At 37.4% G+C, this 23,166-nt stretch overlaps 1 protein-coding gene across 1 annotated transcript in view; it reads right to left on the reverse strand.

The window, feature by feature from the left end:
- The window catches only part of DNAH14 (dynein axonemal heavy chain 14), a 458,298-nt gene that overhangs the window by 61,802 nt on the left and 373,330 nt on the right, over window positions 1-23,166 (reverse strand). Inside the window, exons 61-67 of the mRNA XM_054659353.2 lie at window positions 17,124-17,218; window positions 12,980-13,139; window positions 11,446-11,577; window positions 10,964-11,059; window positions 4,213-4,353; window positions 2,291-2,506; window positions 3-233 (exon numbers count right to left, since the gene is read on the reverse strand). Coding sequence (XP_054515328.1) covers window positions 3-233; window positions 2,291-2,506; window positions 4,213-4,353; window positions 10,964-11,059; window positions 11,446-11,577; window positions 12,980-13,139; window positions 17,124-17,218 — 1,071 coding nt within the window. The remainder of the gene's footprint in view (window positions 1-2; window positions 234-2,290; window positions 2,507-4,212; window positions 4,354-10,963; window positions 11,060-11,445; window positions 11,578-12,979; window positions 13,140-17,123; window positions 17,219-23,166) is intronic.

A 23,166-nucleotide genomic window follows, 5' to 3' on the forward strand; every position in this document is an offset into this window, starting at 1 on the left:
ACCTGCAGGAGGACACTCCCTCCTGTCTTCATAGCATTTTCAATTTTTTTGGTATAATTGCTGTCTTCAATGGAGAGCTTCTGCAGCCTGGATCCTTCCATCTGACGGATCCATTTGTGAGCTTGCCTATGTGGGTCAATCAGCAGTGGCCACTGCTGGCCATTCTTGATCAAGATGGCATTCTCTACTGAATACTGACCATGAGGTAGTCCCTGATTATGCCATCGGCTGATCTGCAATGAAATTATTAGTACTTTTACTATTTTGTAAATGTCTTCACATCTTTAGTATCCTACAGGGTACTAAAAGATCCTACAGAATCACTGCCTTTAGAAAAAGAAATACTGTTTAAAAATGCTAAGGAAATGAACAGTTTAAAGCAACTTAGATATGAAATTTTTGGGAAGGTAATTATTCACTAAATTACACTTTTGTGTTCAACAATAAGGGCATTATGATGCCCATCACAACAAAGATGCCATGGGGGACACAAAGGAAATAAGATACAGCACCTGCTTCCAAGGCTCGTAGACTCTAATGCATATAATATAGAATTATACAAATAGAATATACAAATATACAAAATATACAAATATAATAACAGCTATAGTCTATTTCGCACCTACCAACTGCCAACCACACATACATATATACCACGTAGTGAAATTACTATAATAACCCTTATTTCTTGGATGGAGGAACTGAGGCTAAAAGATGTTAGATACTTGCCTAAGGTTATACTATCAGAATAAGAAGCAGAGCTACCATTTGGTGAAACTTGATTTGCGGCCTGTTATATGGCCAATTTTGGCAATGTTCTATATGTGTTTGCATATAACGTGTCAGCTGCAGGTATAGGCTACAGTGCTCTATATATTCTCATTAAGTTCATTTGTTGATCATGTTGTTCAAAGCTTCTCTATTCTTACTGATTTTTGTGTGCTTGTTCTGAGGTACAGAAAGGTGTTAACATCTTTCACTATGATTGTAGATTTGTCTATTTTTTTCCCTATAGTTCTTTTAATATTTGCTTTATATTATTTGAGATCATGTTATTAGGTACAAATTTAGAATTGTTAACATTTGCTTGGAGAATTAAACCAATTCCTATTGTAAAATGAGCTTAAGTCTAGTAATCTTTTTATGCCTTAACATCTATTTTGTCCTTTTGCTTTTGTAGTCTATGGTAAATTCTCTCCCATTTCTGACTCTCAACTTTTCTTTATGTTTTAGATGTGTCTTTTAGAAATAATGTATGTTTTATTTTATAAATAATGTATGTTTTCTGTTTTGTGTTTTGGTTTATACTGTTGTATAGTCTTATAACTTTATATATATATATGAGGTTGCTTGAGGTCTACATATATACATACATACATATGTGTAGTCTTATACATATATGTATAAGCATATATGTATATATAAGTATGTATGTATACATATATGTATATGCATATATGTATATGTGTATATATACATATATATGCATATATACATATATATACATATATACGTATATATGTAGAGACAGAGCCTCACTATGTTGCCCAGGCTGGTCTTGAATTCCTAGGCTCAAGGGTTCCTCCTACCTGGGCATCCCAAAGTTCTGGCATTACAGGCATGAGCCACTGCACCTGGCTACAATCTTAGACTTGTTACTGGAACATTTAGTCCATTTACACCTAATGTAATAACTGTTATATTTGAGTTTAAATTGGTTAGTAGCATTATGAAAATGTGAAGACAGTATTTGTTTCTAAGATTTTGTAGGTTGCATGGTCAATTTAAGTGAAATTATCAGTGGGGATCCAATCTAAAATTATTCTCGGAGGATTAACAAAAGCTAGGTGCATTTCTCTTTTATCCTTTAAACATCAGCATAGGATTTACAAAAACAGATAATAAGTATCTAAGTTAATAAATGTAGTTCTATATTTTTGGCTGTGTCTAAGAATACTCCCTGTGATTCAATAAGTTCATCAATTGTATTAAATGAAAGAAGTTTCAGGGAGAGAAATTGCCTATTTTCATTGAGACAGAGTAGTAGGATTACAATGGGAAAAGGGATATTTTGTGACTTTTGCTCGGTATGAGAAACAGGAGAGATATAACTTATTGAGGCATTAGGGCTATAAATAAAAAAATTGAGGCCTGCAACAAACTATTAACAAAATATTTTCATTTATCAAAATAATTTCGGGACAACATCCAAGCCCAAAACTACACATACAGCTAAAATCCAAATAAACAATAATAGCCACTTAACTGGATAATAGAAATATGTTATTACCTCATATTTTTGTGCCATAACTTTAATTAAAGAGAAGTTGGAAGACAAAGAAATGCCATTTTCAATGCAGAATGTCTCCCATTTATTCACAATCAACTGGCGAAATTCTGGTGTTAAAATTCCACTGTAGACAATGCATGCTGCTGAAAGAAGTATGTCACCCAAAATTCCTTCTAATTTGTTATCTATTTGATTGATTGTTTCTTGCCATCGAGTCTAAATGTTAAAATAGAAATGAGTTATTCTATATAAAATATATTATCATGAGATATTTTAAAATTAATGATTTCCAAGTTGGATCTATCATTGCAATTACTACTGCTGTTCTCAAGCTGTGGCTGTATCAAAGTTAATAATGGATAATATTGAAAAATAAACTGTTTTCTGAGGGGAAAATTAGTCTTATTCTTGGGTTTGCTAATAGTGTCATCTTTGCTAAGATAGATACACAGCCATTTAAAATCCTTTGTGTAATAAAGCAGGACAATTTTTTTTTTCTTTTAGAGACAGGGTCTTCCCTTAGTAGCCTAGGCTGGAGTGCAGTGGCACCATCATAGCTCACTGCAGCCTTGATCTCTTGGGCTCATGTGATCCTCCTCCCACCTCAGCCTTCTGAGTGGCTTAGGATGACAGGCATGTGCCACCATACTCAGTTAATTTTTTTTTTTTTGTAGAGACAGGATCTTGCTACACTGCCCAGGTTGGTCTTAAACTCTTGACCTCAAGCAATCCTCCAGCCTTGGCCTCTCAAAGAGCTGGGATTACAGACATGAGCCACCATGCCCAGCCAAAGCAGGACAGTTTATAAAGTATCAATTTATTATAATATACTATTAATAGTATTCAACAACAACAATAATAACAACAACAACCCATATTTACTGAATCTTTACTTAACTGCCAGACATTTTACTTTGAAAACTTTATTTGACACCGTCCTTGGAGTTTAGAGAAGTTAAACAACTTGGTCAAGATCACTAAGCTTCTAAGGGGTGTAGCTGGGATCTGAACCCATATTCTCTGGCTGTATATGGCCTCTTTGATCACGTATGTGCTTGATTGGTCGATAAATAAAGCATGTTAAGCAAGAGCCCTCTGTTTTGGTGCTCACCATCTGGGATATGCTGATGTTCCACTGCCTCTCAATGTATACACTTGACTTTCAGGGACGCCCATCTGCTTTTGAGAGCTATCATCTCCCTTTGATTGGTCTGTTTTCATAAAATCCTTCCTCTTGACCTTCTATGATATGTATTTAAAAAATTAAACTAAATTAAAATTATCTTGAGAATTTTATAACATCCCTTGAGATAGCTGAGGTGTAACTAAACTGAGATTCTAGTTAGCTTACTAGAGATTCAACCATGGAGAAGCCAGATGAATCAGAGGAGAAATAAAAAGGTGAGCTAAAAGGGTTCAGAAGGCTGACAGAACAAAAGAAAATGTTCTTTATTGGCTGCTCTGCCTATGGAGTAGCCATTCTTTATTCCTTTACTTTCTTAATAAACTTACTTTCACTTAAAAAAAAAAGAGAGAATTTTCTTTTTCTTTACTAATGACATCTCTCCTTTGTGGTTCCACCCATGTTTTATATGTTCAGCTTGGGTTGTCCCAGTGCTAGAAAAGGAAAACTAATAACATTTTCATTGAAAGGTTTACTTTGGGCCTCATCAGAGAAAAGCGTGCTGATGTCTTCAGAACAGGAAATAACGTCAGATACTTGTAGTCTGTTACTTCTGTTTTGAGACGACTCAAACAGGATTTCTTTATGTGAATAGGATGTCTACTGATCCCAATAAGAAACTGGATAGTAAGATAGTTTTAGAAGGTATATGATACAGCCTGCAGTGAAAATAACATCTTGGGGGTTGTTGGGCTCAGTAGGAATTATGGAGGAGATATAAGACCAAAGAAAGTCATGCCTTCTCATCTTCCAGGACAGTTAGTAAGACTGACGCACACTGAAAGCGCCTGCTGGCCATTGTTTTCCGATTTGCTAATAGTTGTTTTTCAGCAACGGTATCTTTATAAGCTGCCTGTAAAAACAGCAAATGTTCTTCAACCTGAAAGATAATTAATTCATTATTGAGAAAAATATCTTACTCTCATTTTGCTTCAAGACTTTAGCTGTCATTTATATAAATATAGTGTTACCATTTCATTTTCACATCCTGGAAAATCTTTCTGGAGGGATTATATTACCAATGAAAATGGACATTGTAGAAATGAAATGATTCATTGATATTGAAATTTGTATATTTTTAAATGCCATCTTGCTTCTTTAATAGGCTTTTTTTTTACAATCCTAGCGTTTGTAGATTCATCAATTTCTGATTTATTTTTTGCAAATAAAATTTTATATCTTATTTAGATTCTTTTTCTAAGAAAATGGTTGAACTTTTTTTCACTTCAGATGTACTGAACAGACCAGAGGACCGAATGAATTTTTAAATTTAAGCTGTATGATGAATCAATTGTTAAACCTTCCTTACAGTGTTAGTGGAAAACATATTTTCATAAATAGCTGAAAAAATTATTTTTTATTTTTATTTTTGGGTACACAGTAGGTATATATATATATTTAGGGGGCACATGAGATGTTTTGATACAGGCATGCAATGTGTAATCATCACATCATGGAGAATGGGGTATCTATCCCCTCGAGCATTTATCCTTTGTGTTACAAACAATCAAATTATACTCTTTAAGTTATTTTAAGTGTACAATTAAATTATTATTGACTACAATCACCCTGTTGTGCTATCACATACTAGGTCTTATTCATTCTTTCTATTTTTTGTATCCATTAACCATTCTTACCTTCCTCATACCTTCCCACTACCCTTCCCAGCCTCTGGTAACCATCTTTCTGCCCTCTATCTCGATGAGTTCAATTGTTTTGATTTTTAGATCCCACAAATAAGTGAGAACATGCCATGTTTGTCTTTCTGCACCTGGCTTATTTCACTTAGCATAATGACCTCCAGTTCCATCAATGTTGTTGCAAATGACAGGACCTCATTCTTTTTAATGGTTGAATAATACTCCACTGTGTATAAGTACAACATTTTTGTTATCCATTCATCTGTTGATGGACACTTAGGTTACTTCCAAATTCTGGCTATTGTGAACAGTGCTGCAACAAACATGGAAGTGCAGTTATCTCTTTAATATACTGAGTTCCTTTCTTTTGGGTATATACCCAGCAGTAGAATTGCTGGATCATATGGTAGCTCTATTTTTAGTTTTTTGAGGAACCTCCAAACTGTTCTCCATAGTGGTTGTACTAATTTACCTTCCCACCAGCAGTGTATAAGGGTTCCCTTTTCTCCACATCCCTGTCAGCATTTTGTTATTGCCTGTCTTTTGGATAAAAGCCATTTTAATTAGGGTGAGATGATATCTCACTGCAGTTTTTATTTGCATTTGTCTGATGATCAATGATATTGAGCACCTTTTTATATGTCTTTTTGCCATTGGTATGTCTTCTTTTGAGAAGTATCCATTCAAGCCTTTTACTCATGTTCAAATTGGATTATTAGATTTTTTTCTATAGAGATGTTTGAGCACTGTATATATTCTGGTTATTCATCCCTTGTCAGATGGGTAGTTTGCAAATAATTTCTCCTATTCTGTGGGCTGTCTCTTCACTTTGTTGAGTGTTTTGTTTACTGTGCAGAAGCTTTTTAACTCGATGTGATCCCAATAGCCCATGTTTGCTTTGGTTACCTGTGGTTGTGGGGTGTCACTCAAGACATTTTTGCCCAGACCAATGTCCTGGAGATTTTCCCCAATGTTTTCTCAAGAAGTTTCATAGTTTGAGGTCTTAGATTTAAGTCTGTAATTCATTTTGATGTGATTTTTGTGTATGGTGAGAGATAGGGGTCTAGTTTCATTCTTCTGGATATAGATATCCAGCACCATTTATTGAAGAGATGGTCTTTTCCCCAAAATAATTTTCTTAAATTATCACTTATCTTGATTACACCCCTGCTCAAAAGCATTTGGTGAATTCTTACAGAAATAATGGATTAAGGATATAGTCCAGAGTTTTGGCTATCAACTAATGCCTCCACAACCTGACCCCAACCTTCCTTCCCAACTTCATTTCCTTTATTACTCCTTTCCAATTATATTACTCTTTATCCAAATTGGTTTATTCCTTATCTCCCCAACATTCCTTAAGCTTCTTGTCTCTGGGATTTGGCTCACATCCTTTGTACCTTGGCCCTTCCCTTAAAGGGGTATAAATCCTAGGCATTGTGTAATATCCTGATCAACTTCCAGCTGTCATGAAGTCTCAGCCTTGTCAAATCTACACTGATGTTTGCTTATAACAGTTGTTTGAGAAGTAATTTTAAGTTTCCTGATATCATCTCTTGGATTGTGGTCTTACAGTCTTATTAACCTTTAAGTTGAGAGTTTAGCATGGAGACTTGAACATGGTATGTACAACACAATTATAAAGACAAAATTGTGCTTATTATGATTGGTAATTTCTCTTTTTTTAAGATGCTATCCTGGTGAAAATATATACCTAATTTATATGTGTATATATATGTTACTTTTGGCATGTTTAATGATTTAGAATTTATTCCTGGATCACCCATAACAATTATGGGTTGTTTGCACTTTCATGTGTTATGTTGTTTTTGTCTGCTTGCTCATTCACCCATTTCGATTCCTTTGAGAAAACTCCTGTTACTTACGACCTAGTGAGTTATTTAAATATTAACGCATGGGGCCTATTGATTAACTTAAACATATGAAATGTCTATTATATGATGAGCATTGCAGTCCCCAAAGGTAATGTTTTTGGTGAATGTTCATGTGATTTGATAAGTTCTGGCATTGTTTTTTTCCCCAAAGTTCCTTAGATTTTCCAGAAATATTTTTTATATCAGGGTCCAGGCAAATAAAAGACCTATTTTTAACTGGAAGGAAGTATGTAGCTGAGTGAGAAGAAAATTTCCACGAAGGGCTTAAAACTGATGGAGTTAACTAGTAAGCTAAACTTTAAAATATTAAGCGTAAAAAATATACATTTTAAGTATATTAATTGGATTTTAATGAGTTCAAATACTAGAAACTTCTCATGAAGCCTGTGGTTGAGAGATGGAAGGTAATGTGGCTCTGGCTGGAATGTACAGTTTGTCTTTTTCTCCCTACCATTTAAAAATATTGTAATTAAAAACAAATGACAGTGTTATAAATACACATTCTCCACTGGCCTGTAAAATTTCTGCTGAGAAATCTGCTGTTGGTCTGATGGAGATTCCCTTATATGTAACATAATGCTTTTGCTGTTTTTGGCATTTTCTCTTTGTCTTTGACTTTTGAAAGTTTGACTATAATGTATCTCAGAGAGAAACTGTTTGGGTTAAATCTCTCTGGGGATTTATGAGCTTCCTGATCTGAATGTCTATCTCTCTCTCAAGACTTGGGAAGTTTTCAGAAATTATTTTATTAAATAGGTTTTGATGCCATTTCTCATCTCTTCTCTTGGAACTCCCAAAATCTGAATATTTTTTCACTTAATAGTGTCCCATATATGAGGAAGGCTTTTTTCATTCTTTTAAATTATTTATTCTTTTTCTTTTTTATCTGACTGGGTCATTTAAAAAGACCTGTCTTGAAGTCTAGAAATTCTTTCTTCTCTCTCTTTCTCTTTTTGTTTCCCCTAGAGGTTTGTTCATTTTGATGATCTTTTCAAAGAACCAACTTTTGGTTTCATTGATTTTTGCTATTTTTTTTTCTATTCTCTATTTTGTTTATCTCTAATCTTTATTATTTCTTTTCTTCTGCTAGCTTTGGGTTTGGTTCGTTCTTTGTTGTTTAGTTCCTTCAGGTGTGAAGTTAGGTTACTGATTTTATATTTCTTTTTAAATGCAGGCATTTACAACTATAAATTTCTCTGAGCATTTCTTTTGCTGTATCCCATTTGTTTTGGTTGTTGCATTTGATTTGTCTCTAAGTATTTTCTGATTTCTCTTGTGATGTCTTCTGTGACCCACTGGCTGTTTAAGAATGAGTTAGTCGGCCGGGCACGGTGGCTCACACCTGTAATCCCAGCACTTTGGTAGGCCGAGGCGGGCGGATCACAAGGTCAGGAGATCGAGACCATCCTGGCTAACACAGTGAAACCCCGTCTCTACTAAAAATAAAAAAAATAAATTAGCCGGGCGTGGTGGCAGGTGCCTGTAGTCCCAGCTACTCGGGAGGCTGAGGCAGGAGAATGGCGTGAACCCGGGAGGCGGAGCTTGCAGTGAGCCGAGATTGCGCCTCTGCACTTCAGCCTGGGCGAGAGTGCAAGACTCCGTCTCAAAAAAAAAAAAAAAAGTTACTAATTTCAACCTTCATGTTATTATTGCCAGACAAGATGCTTTTATGGCATATGTCTTTTAAAATCTATTGAGAACTTATTCTGTGGCCAAACATATGGTCTACCCTGGAGAATATCTCAGGTGCAACTGAGAAGAATGTGTATTCTGTTGTTGCTGGGTGGAGTATTCTGAATACGTCTGTTAGGTCTAGTTGGTTTACTGAGTTGTTCAGGTTCTCTGTTTCCTTGTCTTCTTTCTGGTTGTTCTATGATTTCTTTTTTAAATCCATGATTTTTGGATTGTTTAAGCTTTCAAGTTTTTTTTTTTTTTTAAATGGACTTTCAGTGACTAAAAATGTCCTAGAAAACAGGGCATATCCTTCAGGTTTTTAAATTTGTTTACATAGAGTTTCTAGTAATTGTTGCAAAAAAAGGAACAAACACTTTCATTAAACTAAAAATTATTTCTTCTTGAATGCCCTGTTTTTCCAAATTGTATAATGTTTAAATGTATTATTCTTAAAGTTTTGAAGAATTTTTTTTTTTCCTTTCTTGGGTTTCTTCCATTCTGAGACAGAAATAGGGCTGATATTCAGTGGTATATACTACACAGGCACAACAACTGTGAAAATGTTGACGTATTTCTGTAGTGATTGCTAAAGGGTCCTGCTCCATGTCCCAGAAAGCACCTCTACAGCCACACATTGCCTACCCTGGCCCCATACCTTCTCTTCAAACTCAGCTGGAGGCCTCCAAGACTCTGCTTCTACCCGCATGACAAATGTCCATTCTGATCAGTTTGGTGCCTATGCCACACTGGTTGCTAAATATTTTGGATATCACTTCTGGATATAAATATTTTAAAATGTAGCAGTTTAAAAGCCTGTTAAGTGCGTGGGCTTTAGAGTTAGACAGACCTAGGTTAGAACATGGGCACCATCACTTATTAGCTTAAGATCTTGAACAAATTTACTAAATCTTTAAATTTTAGTTTTCTCATTTATAAACATCTACTTTGAAATGTTGTTGTGAGGATTACATGAGGATTAAATGACCACAGTGCTTGGAACACAGTAAGTGCTAAATAAACATGAACTATTATCAGCATCCATCAAAACAAAACTCTATAGACTATAAGCTACAACAAAATATTAGCAAGAAATGATATATCTATATAAAGTAAATTCGGTTCAAATTTGTTTTTTTCTTTCAAAAATATCCAGTCCTTTTTAATATATCTCAGTTTGCCAGAAATGCCTATGGGGCCAAACAGGTAGCAGAAATGCTTGAAGTGAGTGGGGGCTGCCTATAGCCAAGTGGGAATGCTAGCCCAGAGTTGCCAGCTATCTGAGTTTTCAGGAAAAGACAAAATCAGATATTAAGTAAAATCCCCAGATTTTAAAATGTTGATTATATCAAAATGAGGTGAGGGGTGGGAAGACTGTAATAGGTCAAAAGATGTCAATGGACTGAATTTGCCTGTTTGCATCTCTGAAATGTATTACTTTGCTCACTCTCAAAATGTACGTGAGCTAAATAGGTAACAGGGATATCAATTCTAGTTCCAGTTCTCATAATGATAATGATACTGTATTTTAATTTAAAATCAAGACATTTAAGGAATAATCATGCCTTTACAAAGCAACAGGGTAATGATATAAACAGGTTAAGTACAGTTGGATATTTTTTTTTTTTTTTGAGATGGAGTTTTGCTCTTGTTGCCCAGGCTGGAGTGTAATGGTTCAATCTCGGCACACTGCAACCTCCATCTCCCGGGTTCAAGAGATTCTCCTGCCTCAGCCTCCCAAGTAGCTGGGATTACAGACGCCTGCCACCATGCCCAGCTAGTTTTTGTATTTTTAGTAGAGATGGGGTTTCACCATGTTGGCCAGGCTGGTCTCGAACTCCTGACCTCAGGTGATCCACCTGCCTCAGCCTCCCAAAGTGCTGGGATTACAGGCGTGAGACACTGTGCCCAGTAAAGTACAGTTTTTTTTAAAGAACACAGACTGGAAAAAAAAAAAAAGAGCACAGATTGATACTGTTTAAGGCTTTGGTAAACTGAAGTTGTAAAGATCTTCTAAGAGAAATTTGGTGAAATAGTAAATTAAAATATTATAAAGACAATAATAATGAACTCTATAGAGTGTTTTATTATGTGGTAGGCACTAAAAGTTTTATATATATTATTAATAATATTACCAATAATATTATTTACTTAATCCTTACAATTAATCTTTTCACTACCTATATTATTATTTCCATCTTATCTGAAACTGATAAGCTCTCCCGAGATAATTACATTGTCCTGGTGTTTTGTCTTATTTTGAGAACTGAACTGTATTTCTTACCAGCTGTAAACCTCTTTGTTTCTCAGCAAGTCTTTGTCGCGCAATTTTAAGGACGTTTTGAGCTTCAGCTACTTGGATTTGTTTAGGGCCCACAACCTTAAAGAGAATGTCAGAACATTTAAGTGTCAAAAACGTCAGGTTTACTGTTAAAAATGCCATTTATATTTGAAAGACATTTACAGATGTCAATTGTTACAATTAAACTTTCCTAGAACTATATGTATATGTGGGGTACAAAGTAGCCTATTATGGTGAAACAATAAAATGAAATACACAAATACTAGCATAGTTGTCAATAAATAACAAATTTAATGGGAGCACTTGACATCTGTGTGAGTTAGAATAACATATTTGATTAAAATGTTTCTCCTTAGGTATCCTTTCCACTCAAGTTCATTTGAGTATTGTTAAATAAAAATTATTTCTGGGACATTGATGTGCCACTTCCAAATCATGACAGATGTTTAGGAGGAAAAGCATACCTTCTGTACTTCATGGTAGTTATTCAAAGCTATAACCCACTGGCACAGGGAGCAACAAGCAACAGAAACCAGCGCAATCTTGTGTGGGTTGAAATCAGGTAAGGTTACAATTTTTTTTAGCTTCACGAAAACCTAGAGAGAACACAGTTAATGTATTACATGAGAAAGAAATATTATTCACCTGAAGTTTTCCCCAGTCTACACTAGATTGAAATTTTATTTCATATTAAAATATTCAGGCCAGGGGCGGTGGCTCATGCCTATAAACCCAGCACTTTGGGAGGTCGAGGTGGGTGGGTCACCAGAGGTCAGGAGTTCGAGACCAGCCTAGCCAACATGGCGAAATCCTGTCTCTACTAAAAATACAAAAATTAGCTGGGCATGGTGGCACACGCCTGTAATCCTAGCTACTAGGGAAGCTGAGGCACGAGAATCACTTGAACCCAGGAGGGAGAGGTTGCAGTGAGCCAAGATCATGCTGCTGCACTCCAGCGAGTGCACAGAGTGAGACTCTGTCTAAAAAAACCCAAAAATTAACTTATCTTTAATAGTAGAATCAAAGACACATGCCTGGGTACAAAAATGACCCTAGTGGCTGGGCAAGGTGGCTCCCGCCTGTAATCCCAGCACTTTGGGACGCCAAGGGGGGCAGATCACAAGGTCAGGAGTTCGAGACCAGCCTGACCAACATGGTGAAACCATGTCTCTACTAAAAATACAAAATTAGCTGGGCATGGTGGCAGGCATCTGTAGCCCCAGGTACTCAGGAGGCTGAGGCAGGAGAATCGCTTGAACCCAGGAGGTGGAGGTTGCAGTGAGCTGAGATCTCCAGCCTGGGCGACAGAGTGAGACTCCGTCTCAAAACAAAAAACAAAAAACAAACAAAAAACAAAACAAAACAACAACAAAACCTAGTATCAGGAGAGAAAAAGCCTTTGTTAACATCCTGCTATTGCTACTGTTGTTGCAGTAGCTTTGCTATACTTTTTAAAAAGAAACTTTTAAAACAAAAACAAAACAGGTTAACTTTCTCCAGCTTTAAGAATTTGATATCTAAAAATTCTGAAGTCTCCTTGTGCACTTCAGGTGTGAGGTGACTAGGAATACCATCCTTTTCCTTCTGTCCCCCAGGCGGCATATTGGCAAGGCACAGTCCCTATTCAAAGGTCTGTCTGGTCAGTAATGGTGGTATGGCCTGGGGCATGCTGGGGCTCACTGAGGATGTTCTCTACCTTAGCTGTGTCACATGCCCACAGGTCCATCCCTATTTCTAAACGGTATCACACAGTTTGGAGTTAGATATACAGTATTTCTCATCTACTTTTGGGAGCCATAATCAGAATGAAATTTTTCTCAGACTGGGATTTCTTTTCCCTATCCAACTAGGCAACTCCTCTCTTGCCTGGAAGAATAGAGCTATTTTCCTGGAAAATAGTCTCTCCATCTAAGAATAGAACAATTTAGATGGCAGGTGGTCTGTTTGATCCCACAGACTGTAAATATGAGATGCATCAATTAGAGATCAACTTTTTACCTTATCAGGTATGCTGTCCTTGTCAAGGTTAATCAATTTTTTCAGGAAACCAGTTTCTGAAAGAAGTAACTTTGCCGTTGCCCAGTTAGGTTTCTTTTGCAGAAGAATACACACTGCATTCATGACAGTCAGTACAAGGAAGGGAGGCTGTGTGTATACTCTGTAATAGATGATGAAAATCTCATCAACTTCACAATTAAAAATGAAATGCACCCTGTAAATATCTCAGAAGACAATATACACAGATTTTTAACACACATTTGGATAAGGAAAACTATTTGTCAACATATAGCTATTTAATTACTTAGGTATCTTTTAAAAATTGGGTATCTTAACTATAAGGATATTATAGTTTTAGGAAGATGAAATGCATAAAACTTAAATAAGTACTACATCTGAGTTAGAGGCTAATTAGTTTTATTATAAAAAGTCTTGGGCTGGGCATGGTGGCTCATGCTGGTAATCCCTGCACTTTGGGAGGCTGAGGCGGGCGGATCACTTGGGGTCAGGAGTTCGAGACCAGCCTGGCCAACATGGCGAAACCCGGTCTCTACAAAAATAAAAAAATTAGCTGGGTATGGTGGTGGGTGCCTGTAGTCCCAGCTACTTGGAGACTGAAGCAGGAGAATTGCTTGAACCCAGAAGGCAGAGGCTGGACTGAGCCAAGATCACACCACTGTTCTCCAGCCTGGGCGACAAAGTGAGACACTGTCTCAAAAAAAAAAAAAGAAAGAAAGAAAGAAAAAAAAAGAAAAGTCTTCACTGTAGAGTTATTTAAAAATAGAAACCCCTCTCTTATTTCAGTCCAGGGTTGATTCACTGATGACTGCTTCACAGAGACACTGTACTTGTGTATGCGTTGGGAGTCAGCCCTATTCTCATGACTTAAGAAGTGGTATAACAGCCAACTCCCCTTAAACACATGCTCTCATTTCTTCATCCTGATCTAAAATTTCCACCATAAAAATCACAGATAAAACAGAGTCAGGGGAGGAAGGGTGGATGGGAATTTGTCTTTCAAGTCATTAATAATGTATTTATTATTGGAACATTAGAGGCGGTCTCTTCACTATGTCTTAATCAGTTGACGTGTCACTGGACTGTTAGGTAAGAAGTTGATGCTTTGGAAAGTCAGGGTCAGAATAACATTTATAAGAAGCAAGTTTCAAAGAGAAATCACAAGGGGTGATGGTTGCTGTGCACCAGCATTTGGAACTTGGAACAAGGCAGAGTAGGTCCACACATGGGTAATGAGCCTCACCAAGTGAAAATCGCATAGACTTCCCAAAGAAGGAAGGCAACCAAGCCAACTTTGTATGCATGACATTATCCACAGGGCTTACCAAGAAGGTCCTCTGCCTTGAATTTCACAACTAGAATTTTTTTTCAACTTTTATTTTAGTTTCAGGAGTACATGTGCAGGTTGGTTATATAGGTAAACTTGTGTCATGGGAGTTTGTTGTACAGGTTATTTCATCACCCAGGTACTAAGCCCAGTAGGCAATAGTTATTTTTTCTGACTGTCTCCCTCCTCCCATCCTTCAGTCTCAGGTAGGCCCCAGTGTCTGTACAACTAGAAATTCTAACCTATGTGTTCATTTGATTTAATCTTTAGTCTCTTTAACAGTCTAATTTTAAAATGAAGATCATCTTCACATTTGAATAACTCAATCATTAGCACTTTATTCTGAAATAATTTTTTCAGGTTGCTTTTCTGAGATTATCAGCTTGGCCTTTTTGAAATAATGGGAAAGATAACAGAGGAACTAGAAAAAGAGAAAAGGTCCACAGAGGAGAAGTGAGAGCTCCAATAAGGAACCTTTCCTCAATTTTACCCAGGTTTGACTCTATTTAAAACAAATACGATGTGAATATAATACTAGGATAAAATGTATTATCTAGGAAATTTAATTTAAATTAAAGGGGAAACAGGATTAAACTGACTGTAGTTCAATCTCTGTGCCACTTTCCAGGAATAAATATTTGATTCAAAGTGACACGTGTCTACTGGAAATTTGCTTTAAAATTCTTTATTACTTCACAGAATTAGTCTGTCTTGGATCTTTCCTCATTTTCTCCAATCTGCATTTTCTACTATCTGCTTTCTGCTTCTAGTGGTTCATGTTGCAAAATGGCAAAGGATGAAAGTATCATGGGGCAATTGTTGGCATTTTGATGATAGAAATAGCAGCTGGGGAAGAGAATGGACTAAGCTGTGCATCTGCTAGATGTCTCTGCTGCATGTCCAAGAATAGCAATGGAGATCAGGTTATAAGGCATCCTCATTTGTGTGGCATTTTGGAGTGAGCAAAGTAAAATACACATTAGCAATATAACAAAGGAGGATCTTTAAAAACAAACAAACAACAAACAAGACATACTCAAGGAGTTCAAAGACAAGGCTGGTTTTCTTAGCTTTTGTAGTACTACTAGGGCAGGGAAAAGGGCCTACTTGATCAGAGGAAATCTCTTATCATGAAAGTAACCTTTATTGAGCATTTGCCTTATGCCAGCCTCTGTTACAAGCATTTTACCTGTATTAACTCATTCAGTCCTTTCAACATCTGCAATCACTGTTGCACAAAAGGGAAGCTCAGGCACAGAGAGCTTATACAGCTAGAAAGTGGCAGTGCCAGGATCCCCAGCCAGGAAGCTTGGTATCAGAGCCATGTGCTTAACCACTATGACACACCACCCCTCAGAAATTAGGCTAAAGGGAATTTGAACTGATCACTCTCTAGGGAATATCTGCTAGAAAAAAAAGCTAAGAGGATAGAACCTTCTGGAACAAAGTCATGAGGTACATGAGGGGCTGTGTTGGGGAAGAACTGGCCCCTGTTACTTCTCTAATGTCATCTCCTGACATTCCCTCTTGCTCACTGAACTTTAGTCATCTTGGTCTTTTGCAGTTCCTGAAACCCAAGAAGCACATTTCTGTCTTCAGACTTTTGTACTTTCCATTTCCTCTCCTTGGAACACTCTTCCACTGGATACCTGCCTATTTTACTTCCAAATTTCATTCAGTTCTCTGCTCCAATGTCACCTCATCAGAAATAGTTTCCACAACCGTTAACTGCTACAACCTCAGTGCCCAGATCAGGGCCTGGCACTTAATGTGTGCTCAAGATATTTGCTGAATTGAGTGCATAAGAATGAGGGCATATGAATGAAAGGAAAGGAAGTCAAGAATTCTCCCTCCTTCTCTTGCTTGTTTCTCTTTTGCATTTTTTCAGTTTCACGGGCATTAACTTCAGCATTGTAATATGATCTGTTCATCATAACAATATATTGATCAAAAAAATTCTTCTTATCACAAAAGCTAATAATATGTTATAAATATCATGGTAAGTTTGCTCCAAATTTCCACATCTTTCATTAAAATACTATTTTCTACAAATAGCAGAAAACTCAACACATTCCAAGATGTTATAGGTAGGTTCCCATTGTTTGTTGAGTTGGGGAGCTCAAGCTAAAAATTATCTCACCCAAAGATTCAAATTAGCACTAATAGGCTCAGATCTTTGTAGCCTAAAATGTTTCATTTCTTCCTGTATTTTCTTATGTATTCTCTTCAATCATTAACCCCTAGCCCTAACCTGGATCAAGTTTGGGACAGGGCACAGCAAGGGGAAGCACTTCCCGCACTTCCTGTAGTGACACCTTGTGGTAATGTCCAACTTTGCAGTCTCAGACATGTGTTAGTACAGTCCCAAAAGCTGTAGCTAAACTGGTACAAGCAGCCGTTTACAATGTGTAAACATTGTCCTTTTATTTTTGGAACTGCAGGCCAGGTAATATTGTATTTTGTCAATTTTAAGATGCACATTTTTACATCAAAGAGACTGAGATTCAGTTTATAACAAACAGCACATCACAGTGTAACTGGCAGCATTTTTTCTTCAGGATACAAAAAATACCGGTATGCCTTACAATTGAAGGCATCATAAAATTGATAAGATACAGTATATACCATACAGAATGAACACTTAAAGTAACCAAGATGGGTAAAAAATCTTAAACCAAGATTAAGAAATGGAATATAGGCTTAGTATATAGGCTAAAAATGGAATATAGGCTTAGTATAAACATGAATTTATGTTTTTTTCTGAGCTTTTCCAACTCAAACGAAACTTAGGAGAGTTACCTTAATTCAGCGACATCAGCTTTATCCAGGGCATTCAGAGCCACAATTGCCTTGTCTAAGGCTGGCAGCACACTTTTTAGTTCATTGGCAGTTTTCTGCAATAAACCCAAACACATATGAATCAATATAGTTGCATATTTAAAATTTTTGTATGCTGAACTTGGAAAATATAATTTGATATTTTTACAATGCCCATAAGTTATGCATCTTTTATGACTTAGATATGTGCACACATGCTTGTACTGTTGGAAAGGTGTATCATAGTCCTAAAATGTGTATGATTCAATCCTTGATGAGAAGGTATACATGGGAAGCAAAAACACTGAGTGATTTCTGCCTTACCTCTTAGACTCAGTGTAGAATTAACAATGCCCTTTTGAGGAATGGTCCAGTTAAGGGTAGAATTACTGTGAAGTTACGAAGCTTAAACTTCAGCCTCCCACTTGCACACACCCCTTCCAAGGCTGTGCAAGCAGCCCTGCCATTATGTTTGCAGGGTCATATGTTTTCATTTTGCAAAAGTAAGACATTTGAACTGCAATCAATTAGGAATGATTTCTCTTTGCATTTTGCCTCACTGTTTGTCAGGTTTCCTATCACATCAGGTGCTGCAGTGGCTGTGGACATTTTGAGATCTGGCTAAAAAGTTGACTTGGGAATTATATTTATATTGCTCACAGTTACTTCCCTATATAGTAAAACTACTGTAAACTGTCTGAAATAGAAATGACTTCCAGAAATACTTCTGTTTTCTGCTGGTCTAACTTTCCCGGTGGGGTGACATTAAGCCCAGAGGTCATATTGTAATAGAAACTTGTCCTACAGGATCTGGCACCAGAAGTATGTGGGTTAGTATAGGATAGACGAGGTTTATAATGTATGCATCTAGAAGCTACTCTGTATAAATATTTCCACTTATTAGATGTATAAAATTGTAAATGGACGGTTAGATTTTCATTGACACCTTTGCAAAATGAAACTTCATTCTGAGTATACTTGATAAGCAGTATATACTATTCTAAATCTGCTATACTTTTTTTTTCTTTTTTACTGGGAGTTGTATAAAATCAAATTCATCAGAATTCCTGGGTTTTAAAGAAATACTTACTGCATTTGGCAAGATGTTTTGGAGTATTTCAATGAAGTAAGTGAGAAATTACAGATTTCTTATGTAGATATGTGAGAGGTGCCTTATTTTAGAATTTAAAAATTTTATTTACATATATAATTAAGATAAAAACATGAAATATGAAATAAAGGTGAGTGCTAAAATCAGTAGAGGTTATTCTGATATTGAGGAGCAAATCATAATGAAAAATTTTAGGTCATACCAAAAGCAAAACTTTATTAAAATGAAAAAATAAATTTAGAACATAAGTAATGAAGTGGCTCTTGTTTTGTCTAATTATCCAAGTAATAAAGAAGAATGAATCATATGATCACATTGGAAGAATTTAAATTTCTTTCTGCATTTTCAAGAAATATTGACATTAATGAAAATAACATAAATATCAGAAAACACTGTTATAATGAGGACATTGATGGAAAACTGGTTAATGAATGTCATTGATTCAAACAGTATTTGAAATTAATCACTGCATAAGAACCTCGAAAAGCCATTGCTGCTTATACCAAATGTAATAGCAGTCCTATAAAATATTCATGTCATTGTCAATAATAACTTAGAAAGTTGAAAGAAACTTCTAAACTATCAAAAATGAAAAATACATTTGATCAATTCTGCCAAAGATTTTTTAGGAAATGATATTATAAAATCACTATAATATGAAGAAATGATCACAGAGTATGCGGTGAGAAAACGTAGAAAAAAGTATTATAGGAGTGTGGCATGATTGGGCCAAGATGGCCAAATAGGAACAGCTCTGGTCTGCAGCTCCCAGCGAGATCAACGCAGAAGGTGGGTGATTTCTGCATTTCCAACTGAGGTACCTGGTTCATCTCATTGGGACTGGTTAGACAGTGGGTGCAGCCCATGGAGGGAGAACTGAAGCAGGGTGGGGCATCACCTCACCCAGGAAGCACAAGGGGTCAGGGAACTCCCTCCAGTAGCCAAGGAAAGCCATGAGGGACTGTGCCATGAAGGACGGTGCATTCTGGCCCAGATACTACACTTTTCCCACAGTCTTCACAACCCGCAGACCAGGAGATTCCCTCAGGTGCCTACACCACAAGAGCCCTGGGTTTCAAGCACAAAACTGGGCAGCCGTTTGGGCAGACACCGAACTAGCTGCAGGAGTTTTTTTTCATACCCCAGTGGTGCCTGGAATGCCAGCAAGACAGAACCATTCACTCCCCTGGAAAGGGAGCTGAAGCCAGAAATCCAAGTGGTCTTGCTCAGTGGATCCCACCCCAGTGGAGCCCAGCAAGCTAAGATCCACTCGCTTGAAATTCTCACTGCCAGCACAGCAGTCTGAAGAAGACCTGGGACTCCTGAGCTTGGTGGGGGGAGGGGCATCCACCATTACTGAGGCTTGAGTAGGCAGTTTTCCCCTCACAGTGTAAACAAAGCTGCCCCAAATTTTGGACTGGGCAGAGCCGACCTCAGTGCTGCAAAGCCGCTGTAGCCAGACTCTCTCTCTAGATACCTCCTGTCTGGGCAGGGCATCTCTGAAAGAAAGGCAGCAGCCCCGTCAGGGGCTTATAGATAAAACTCCCATCTGCCTGGGACAGAGCACCTGAAGGAAGGGGCAGCTGTGGCCGCAGCTCTGCAAAGGGACAGACTGCCTCAAGTGGGTCCCTGATCTGCATGCCTCCTGATGGGGAGACACTTCCCAGCAGGGATCGACAGACAGGAGAGCTCCAGCTGGCATCTGGCAGGTGCCCCTCTTGGATGAAGCTTCCAGAGGAAGGAGCAGGCAGCAATCTTTGCTGTTCTGCAGCCTTTGCTGGTGATACCTAGACAAACAGGATCTGGAGTGGATCCCCAGCAAATTCCAGCAGACCTGCAGAAGAGGGGCCTGACTGTAAAACTAACAAACAGAAAGCAATAGCATCAACATCAACAAAAAGGACAACCACACAAAAACTCCATCCGAAGGTCACCAAGAACAAAGACCATAGGTAGATAAATCCACAAAGATAAGGAAAAACCAGCACAAAAATGCTGAAAATTCCAAAACACAGAATGCCTCTTCTCCTCCAAAGGATCACAACTCCTTGCTAGCAAGGGAACAAAACTGGACGGAGAATGAGTTTGACGAGTTGACAAAAGTAGGCTTCAGAAGGTGGGTAATAAGAAACTCCTCTGAGCTAAAGGAGCATGTTCTAACCCAATGCAAGGAAGCTAAGAACCTTGATAAAAGATTAGAGGAATTGCTAACTAGAATAACTAGTTTAGAGAAGAACATAAATGACCTGATGGAGCTGAAAAACCCAGCACGAAAACTTCGTGAAGCATACCCAAATATCAGTAGCCGAATCAATCAAGCAGAAGAAAGGCTATCAGAGATTGAAAATCAGCTTAATGAAATAAAGCATGAAGGCAAGACTAGAGAAAAAAGAATGAAAAAGAATGAACAAAGCCTCCAAGAAATATGTGACCATGTGAAAAGACTAAACCAACATTTGATTGGTGTACTTGAAAGTGATGGAGAGAATGGAACCAAGTTGGAAAACACACTTCAGGATATTATCCAGGAGAACTTACCCAACCTAGCAAGACAGGCCAACATTCAAATCCAGGAAATACAGAGAACACTACAAAGATACTCCTCGAGAAGAGCAACCCTAAGACGCATAATCCTCAGATTCACCAAGGTTGAAATGAAGGAAAAAATGTTAAAGGCAGCCAGAGAGAAAGGTCGGGTTACCCACAAAGGGAAGCCCATCAGACTAACAGTGGATCTCTCTGCAGAATCCCTACAAACCAGAAGAGAGTAAGGGCCAATATTCAGCCTTCTTAAAGAAAATAATTTTCAACCAAGAATTTCATATCCAGCCAAGCTAAGCTTCGTAAGTGAAGGAGAAATAAAATCCTTTACAGACAAGCAAATGCTGAGGTATCTTGTCACCATCAGGCCTACCTTATAAGAGCTCCTGAGGGAAGCACTAAATATGGAAGGGAAAAACTGGTACCAGCCACTGCAAAAACATACCAAAATGTAAAGACCATCAACACTATGAAGAAACTGCATCAACTAACGGGCAAAAAAACTGCAGCTAGCATCATAATGACAGGATCAAATTCACACATAACTATATTAACTTTAAATGTAAATGGGCTAAATGCCCCAATTAAAAGACACAGACTGGTAAATTGGATAAAGTCAAGACCCACTGGTGTGCTGTATTCAGGAGACCCATCTCACGTGCAAAGACACACATAGGTCAAAATAAAGGGCTGGAGGAAGATTTACCAAGCAAATGGAAAGCAAAAAAAGCAGCGATTGCAATCCTCGTCTCTGATAAAACAGACTTTAAACCAACAAAGATCAAAAGAGACAAAAAGGGCATTACATAATGGTAAACGAATCAATGCAGCAAGAAGAGCTAACTATCCTAAATACATATGCACCCAATACAGGAGCACCCAGATTCATAAAGCAAATTCTTAGAGACCTACAGAGAGACTTAGACTCCCACACAATAATAGTGGAAGATTTTAACATACCACTGTCAATATTAGACAGATCAATGAAACAGAAAATTAACAAGGATATTCAGGAATTGAACTCAGCTCAGGACCAAGCAGACCTAACAGACATCTACAGAACTCTCCACCCCAAATCAACAGAATATACATTCTTCTCAGCACCATATAGCACTTATTCTAAAATTGATCACATAATTGGAAGTAAAACACTCAGCAAATTCAAAAGAATGGAAATCATAACAAACAGTCTCTCAGACCACAGTGCCATCAAACTAGAACTCAAGATTAAGAAACTCACTCAAAACTGCACAACTACATGGAAACTGAACAACCTGCTCCTGAATGACTACTGGGTAAATAATGAAATGAAGGCAGAAATAAATAAGTTATTTGAAACCAATGAGAACAAAGACACAACGTACCGGAATCTCTGGGACACAGCTATAGCAGTGTTTAGAGGGAAAGTTATGGCACTAAATGCCCACAGGAGAAAGCGAGAAAGATGTAAAATCAACACCCTAACATCACAATTAAAAGAACTAGAGAAGCAAGAGCAAACAAATTCAAAAGCTAGCAGAAGACAAGAAATAACTAAGATCAGAGCAGAACTGAAGGAGATAGAGACGCAAGAAAACCTTCAAAACATCTATGAATCCATGAGCTGAGTTTTTGAAAAGATTAACAAAATAGACCACTAGCCAGACTAATAAAGAAGAAAAGACAGAAGAATCAAAGAGACACAATAAAAAATGATAAAGGGGAGCTCACCACTGATCTCACAGAAATACAAACTACCATCAGAGAATACTATAAACACCTCTACACAAATAAACTAGAAAATCTAGAAGAAATGGATACATTCCTGGACACATACACCCTCCCAAGACTAAACCAGGAAGAAGTCGAATCCCTGAATAGAACAATAACAAGTTCTGAAATTGAGGGAGTAATTAATAGCCTACCAACCGAAAAAACAGCCCAGGACCAGATGGATTAACAGCCGAATTCTACCAGAGGTGCAAACAGGAGCTGGTACCATTTCTTCTGAAACTATTTCAAACAACAGAAAAAGAGGGATTCCTCCCTAACTCATTTTATGAGGCCAGCATCATCCTGATACCAAAACCTGGCAGAGACACCATGAAAAAAGAAAATCTCAGGCCAATATCCCTGATGAACATTGATGTGAAAATCCTCAAAAAATACTGGCAAACCAAATCCAGCAGCACATTAAAAAGCTTATCCACCACGATCAAGTCGGCTTCATCCCTGGACGCAAGGTTGGTTGAACATATGCAAATCAATAAACACAATCCATCACATTAACAGAACTAATAACAAAAACCATGTGATTATCTCAATAGATGCAGAAAAGGCCTTTGATAAAATTCAACACCCTTTCATGTTAAAAACACTCAATAAACTAGGTAT

This window comes from Pan troglodytes, chromosome 1, assembly GCF_028858775.2.
Source record: "Pan troglodytes isolate AG18354 chromosome 1, NHGRI_mPanTro3-v2.0_pri, whole genome shotgun sequence".
In the NCBI taxonomy this organism is placed as follows: Eukaryota; Metazoa; Chordata; class Mammalia; order Primates; family Hominidae; genus Pan; species Pan troglodytes.